The sequence below is a fragment of the Lathyrus oleraceus genome, chromosome 5, assembly GCF_024323335.1.
Source record: "Lathyrus oleraceus cultivar Zhongwan6 chromosome 5, CAAS_Psat_ZW6_1.0, whole genome shotgun sequence".
NCBI lineage: Eukaryota > Viridiplantae > Streptophyta > Magnoliopsida > Fabales > Fabaceae > Lathyrus > Lathyrus oleraceus.
In genome coordinates, this window is record NC_066583.1 from 305,138,921 (window position 1) to 305,145,803 (window position 6,883).

The 6,883-nt window shown below is 37.8% G+C and overlaps 1 protein-coding gene across 1 annotated transcript in view; it reads right to left on the minus strand.

Moving 5' to 3' along the window:
* Positions 1–2,507, minus strand: part of LOC127084163 (tRNA (carboxymethyluridine(34)-5-O)-methyltransferase) — a 2,720-nt gene extending 213 nt beyond the window's left edge. Inside the window, exons 1-2 of the mRNA XM_051024564.1 lie at positions 1,355–2,507; positions 1–309 (exon numbers count right to left, since the gene is read on the minus strand). The exon at positions 1–309 is cut by the window's left edge and continues 213 nt beyond it. Of these exons, the coding sequence (XP_050880521.1) occupies positions 222–309; positions 1,355–2,238 (972 nt within the window). The 5' untranslated portion in view covers positions 2,239–2,507 and the 3' untranslated portion in view covers positions 1–221. The remainder of the gene's footprint in view (positions 310–1,354) is intronic.
* Between the last annotated feature and the right edge of the window lie 4,376 nt (positions 2,508–6,883).

Consider the following 6,883-nt stretch of genomic DNA (forward strand, 5'->3'; position numbering starts at 1 on the left):
AAAGGACGAATAATAAAAACAATAAGCTGGAGTTGCTTGAAGAAAGCAGCCTGATTTGGACAATAAATTGCTCAGAGAATTAACATTTTCTGAGTTCTGTGGCTGACCCTTTTTCATATTATTCTCTGGCATACTATATTCAATGGCGGATGCAAATTCGACAAGGGAGCAGTAGCAAAGTTTTGTTCCCTGATATATATAACTGAGGGTTTCTTCCTTTATCATACCGTCCTTTCTAGAATAATGCACCAGTTGGATTTATCAAAAAACTGATCAACAACTCTAGCATTGCTTATTCCATTTGTCAAGCTGCAAAAGGATATGAAAATAAATTAGAAATGAGAACTCCATGTTGCACATAAACATGTTAAGTCACTTGAAACATACCCTTTTAAAAATTGAATATTTATTTCAGAAACATAAAGTACCAGGACCCTTCAGATTCAGCTATCACAAATTTGTGCTACACTGAACCTTCAGATTCAGCTATCACAAATCTGTGCTGCACTGAACCTTCAGATTCAGCTATAAGTAAATTAGGGTGAGAAGATGCATGATGGTTTATTTCAGAATACTTGATTCTCTTCTTTGTTACTTTTCAAGGCCAATTCTTATACTTACTCCAAATGACTTCTAAAAATGCTTATCCTCTAATAAATAGTGGAATGTGGAGTCGACATCCAGGACATCCAGGACCAAGCACGCCAAATGGATAACTACTTTATCCACAACAACAACTAAGCCTTCCCACTAAGTGAGGTCGGCTTCATGGATCAACTTTCGCATTAATATTCTATCCAGGACCATGCTTATATCCAAATCTTTAATCTCGAGATCTTTCTTAATAACTTCTCTTAAAGTTTTTCTAGGTCTGCCTCTACTTCTACTTGTTTGACTCTTCTCCATTTGATCTACTCTCCTTACCAAAGAATCTACAAGTCTTCTCTCTACATGCACAAACCACCCAAGTCTATTTTCCACCAACCACCATATTTTCTATTATAGGTGCTACCCCAACACTCTCTCTCTCTAATATTGACATTTCTAATCTTGTCTAGTCTTACCACACATCCAACGCATCATCCTCATCTCTGCTATAGTTTCTTTATTCTCGTGTTATTTCATGGGATAAATTTCAATAACAAGATTCTCAATAAACTATTGCATCCAAAGATTTGGCCAATGGTTTACAAGTCATGATAAAGTATACAAGCAATGGATTAAAGATTTGTTTCACTTTACATGGAAAATTACAATGGAGGAGGGGTTTAAAATTTATGATAAACTAAACAAGCAATTATTAAGATTTGTTTCATATTTATATAGAAAATTCTATTGGATGGAGTGACATTACCTTTCAAGTTCACCTTCACTAAAAACATGATAATATCTGTTATAAACCACAGCACCCTTTATGTCATCTTTAGTAGCAAGACCAGTAGCCAAAGCATGAGCAGAAGCACCACTAACTTCAGCGCGATGATACGGTAAATGCCAAGGAACAAAATATTCCTGCTGATTCTTCGCATTATCTTCTTCCTTCAAATCTCCCAAAACTTCAGACACATTGCAAACTTTCCTCTCCTCGCCACCAAAGCCACTCTCCTCAATTTCCGGAATACTTTCTAACGACGGAGACGAAGTTAACCGAGCAGCACGTGGACTTCCCGATCCTTGCCACTCTTCAACATACTTATCAGCAAGTGGAGTCCATTTGTTAAGCAACGAGCTATCCTCTTGTTCAACAGCCCAAACCGTAATCAAAACAAGACCACCCTTTTTAACAACTCTAACTAACTCTTCAATCGCTTTTATCCTTCTATTCTCAGTACTCAAATGATGCAACACAGCAATAGATATTGCAGCATCGCCAAAACCAGTTCTATAAGGAAGATTCACAGCATCTGCTACAAGAACTTCATGTCCTCTATCCAAACATATCTTAATCAATGAAGGACTTATATCACATCCTATAAAAAAACAATCTTGATTAAAACCTAAATACTTCCCATTCCCACATCCTGCATCAAGGATAAGAGATCCCGAAGGCAGGGATGAGAGAAACTCAGCAACTTTCGGCCATTTCGCGAACCGAGTTGAACTAAAATGCGGGGCAATTGCATCATAAACACTATGAACAAACTTTTTCTCGATTTCAGGGGTGGATTTCACACTTATAGATGATGAGGAGTTTTCTGTGATGCAGGGATCTTCAGATTCGGTGTTTATTTGTTTCATTGAAGTAAATCGTGAATTAACGATAAAAATGGGGAAATTTAGAGGTTGATTAGGTTTATAGAGGAAGGAGATTGGTTTCAGTTTTAGGGCACTAAAAGCTATGTTGTTGATTGCGGTTCTGAAACTGCGATAGAGAAATAAGGAGGATGAAGAAAAACCTGGACGATTTTCTCACGCGGTGGTCGGTAAGGAACTCCGGCGGCGTTTCCGGGGAGGTGAGTTCAGAGCGAGTCCAAGTAGTTTCTGACACTAGGAGGAAATGGTAGCGGCTGCTTTTTTTTCTCATTAGTCGACGATGGGCCTGTTCAAGAGGAAGTGGATTGGGCTTTGGAATATAATCACAGGAATTTATCATGCCACCCACCAAATTTGATCTAGCATCCCCTAAAAGTTATATTATTATCATATTAACCTTGTTAAATATAAAATTTTCTTTTATTATTCTAAGGTAACATTTTGAGTTTTGTAAAAAGCTCTCAAACATACCAAATATTTCATTTAGCCTACCGAATCTATGATAACTAAGTATACAATTTTATCGATTTTTGAAAAAAAAATATGTATTTTTATTTGTTTTTTAAAAATATCCGATAAAAACTTATGTTTCTCATGCATTTTTACTGGATATTTTAAATAATCGGTAAAAATGCATACTCGGATATTTTGAAAAATCCATTAAAAATGCATATTTTCTATCGGATATTTTGAAAACTCGGGGGAAATGCATGTTTTCTAATGAATATTTTGAAAAAACTAGTAAAAATGCAGATTTTCTATTCGATTTTTTTGGAAAAAAAAAATAGTAAAAGTGCAAGCAGATATACCAGTAATTTTGAAAAAATCGACAGTGAAAATGTTTCTTATGTTAACCGAAAATTTCAAATAAAATTGGGAAATACATGAAGTTTTTTGAATTTTTAAAAAATTCAATAGTTTAAATTGCACCATTTTTTATTTTTGCAGTGAGGACAAAAGGATCAGACAACACGATTGCTTATAGACAATGTGTCAGAGTTGTAGTTGTTGCATTAACGGCTTGTGCAAGGGGAGATGACGTCGAAGACTTGTATATCTGGGCGGGAAGAGTAACCTCGATCGGTTCTCACAGGAGCGGATGGCTACCTAGCAGTTTTGTGCACCTTGTAACATTTGTCGTAAAGGATCTAGAGTAACCGATGGATGTACTAGAGATTATGATGATGAGGCAGTTGTTGTGGGTGTTGACGATATAGAGGGTCAAGGTGACAGGAAAGTGGTGGTCGAGACAGAGGTGCTCCATCATTCTAAGACGAATGTTCTGACTGATACAGTGGTTACTCCTCAGCCAGATACAAAACCGCCTGCTACGGGTGATATGGAGGTTACTCTGCCTGCTACGAGTGATATAAAGGCTACTCATCCTATAGATATAGATAGGGGTGTACGCGGGTTGGGTTGGATCGGGTTTGACCTAACCCGTTATCCAACCCGTTCAAAATTCAATGGGTTGGGTTTGTCGTTCAATCCGTAATTTCATTGTCAAAACTGACCTGTTCATTAATGGATTGGGTTCGCGGGTTATGTTTCAAATAAAAAAAAAATATTTTTTATGATTCTTTTCGTCGATTTTAAAAAAATGTAACACAACTCAATACAATCATACTCATTTATAACACTAAAATTCAATGAAACATATCATATAATATTTAATAAAATTCATCAACTCGACATAACACTTTATAATAGTATAAAATTCAACAAGACGCATTATTTCCATAAAATATATAAGTTGGAAATGATACAAAAGAAAATAAGAAAGAATATTTAATCTTAGAATTACGTAAATTCATTTGGTATAGTAGTATTATTGGTGAAGAACAATTTTTTTATAGAAAAATTATGGTTATTAGTGAGTGTCATACCCCAAAATTTGCCCATTCATATTTTAAGACATTTTTCAGGGCATTCCGACTCATTTTTATGACACTGATCTTAAAGGAACAAAGGTCCAGCTCACGAATGGCCCAATCCAGAAAATGGCCCAAACTGGCCTGTTCGCTACACGTTCGCTACACGCTCGCCTAGCGAACGTTCGCTACACGTTCGCTACACGCTCGCCTAGCGAACGTTCGCTACACGCTCGCCTAGCGAAGCTGACAGACAACAGAAAATTTCGGGCTTCATTCTGAGCCCATTAGGTCATCAAAGGAGTATTACAAATACCCCAACTCCAGAACGAAAAGAGGAGGAAAAATGGAGACGAAGACGGACGGAAACCCTAGCATAGAAACCCTGGAGAGTAGCCCAGAGAAGTCGGAGTGAAGAAGCCCTGACGGCCGCTCATCCGCACCGAAGTTACCGCCGCCCAACTCAACCCGATACCAAAAGTGACTTGCCAATTCAGCATTACCACTCCATTGCAAACAGGTTTGTGTATCATTATTGTTTTATGCTTCCAATTTGTAAATCTCTAAATACATAATGCATCATGATTGAATTTTTGGATATGTAATTAGACTTTGCATGTGAATTCCAGTACGCCTGAATATCCTGAGTGTTTGACCATATTATTTCTGTAATTGAATGCAATAAGGCATGCAGCATGCTGAGATCATACTGTTCTGAAATTCAAAACCCGCAGCCGCTCGCTAGCACATCGCTAAGCGAGCATGTAGCGAGCATTCGCTAGGACCTCGCTAGGCGAGGCAGAGGCGAACGGGACAGCCGTTGATATTTGTTATGTCCTATGCGTAACCTGATCTATTCTATGTTAATTATGCACTGTTTTGCCTGACATTCATGCTGCTGTGTTTTCTTTTGCGGTGTAATCCTCGATTGCACCCTGATTGGTATTCTAACCCGTTTGCTGAATTTTGTAAAGGTTCACATATCCCAGGAAAAGAGTGTTGTTTAGGCCTTCCACTTTATTTGTGGGATACCCTTATGAAGATCCACCCTAAATTGCTTAATTAATTTTAATGTATTAATTTTAATGTATTGATTTTAATGTGGAGATTCATCCTAATCACCTAATTGACTTTAAAATATGGCCTTTAAATATGTGATCTTGGGCCTCTCTTTTGCCTTACGATATTACGGTATAACGGTCATGTCCCGCGAATGTAGGGATACACTTAACAAAGACCCTTCGGTTAAATCATCATAAAATAAATCATGGTCCCTCGGATGTTGCTTCGAATATATGATTTCGTCCCTCGATGACCCTTCGGTGTAGCCTACGGTTAAATGATGATCGTCCCTTCGAATGCTAAGGTATCCTTACAACTGTTGCCTTCAATGACCTATCGATGACCCTACGATGACCCTTAAACATCCAAAGGGTAAAATTACTTACTTCTCAATAGTAAGGACAGTTTTACCCTCATAAGGATAGGAAACGTTCATAACGACCTTAGGAAGGTATAACTCTCAATTGCTGGATCATAACCTAAAACATTTCCCACCCCTCACACTTTGCAAATCCTAGAAAATCACCACTTGGTATACATTCATACTAGAATCATTACCAAGTTACATTTTTCTAAACCGTTTTCAAAATCAAACGAGATAAATACTTTGTATACATTCATACGAGAATCATTACAAAGTTAAACTCTCTTTTCGAAACATTTTTAAACAATTCACCAACACTTTTCAGACAAAAATATAAGTGATCCAGCAATTAAGAGCCCATGGATAACCATGGATACAAAGGGTGCTAATACCTTCCCTTTGTATAATGTACCTCCCGAACCCAAAATCTATTGAGGTCTTTCCTGTTCTTCTCCACCTTTCCTTATTGGATAAAAGAAAAGTCGGTGGCGACTCTTGCTATCCGCGACATTGCGATAAAAAGCAAAATACCCCAAGTCAGTTCACCGTATGACAGAACTGGCGACTCTGCTGGGGAAAGATTACAAGAGAGGTTACCTTAAAAAACAAGATCACTTATTTAAAATTGTCTGATTTACTTTTAAGGGATTGCTTGGGTATTCTTGAGTGAAAGATCCTACACCCGGATCTAGTGTACCTTAGGTAAGTAGCAATAGATCATCGCGACTATCCGGCGTATACTGGAATGGTTAAAATGATGGCTACGGTTAATGTGACACTTTGGATGTCCTGATGTTCCTCATGTTCACTTGAGGAAAAATTTGGCTTCCGCGTGGTGTCATTAAAGCATTAACCAGACCTTTAGAACCCTAATTGACTCATCCTGGCCATTAGAAAGTAGTGAGATAACTGACTTCGGTTCTGACTGGGGTTGGTTGAGACTCGATACTACACTCCTTGAGATTGGACTTTAGGGAAGCTTCGGTCAACCACTTGGTGTTGCACTGAAGTGGACTTGAAGGAAGGTCAATGATTGGAGATCCTTTTAGAACCCGGTTACTATTCTAGGACAGGTTGAACCAACCAAACTTCAGTGGGGAGGGTACTTACCTATGGAACTCATGCAAGTCTCAAAACTTAGGAATGATTGTTGTGTGACTTGCTTGTGCGTGTTATTTACTTAACATCTTAACATCATAACATCATAACATCATAATATCATAGCATCATAACATCATAACATTGTACTAACCATTTCAAGGACTTAGGGGTTTAACTTTGCTTTGTTTTGTAAGGCTATGGCTCCCAGGAAGACCATCCGGATTAATCTTGT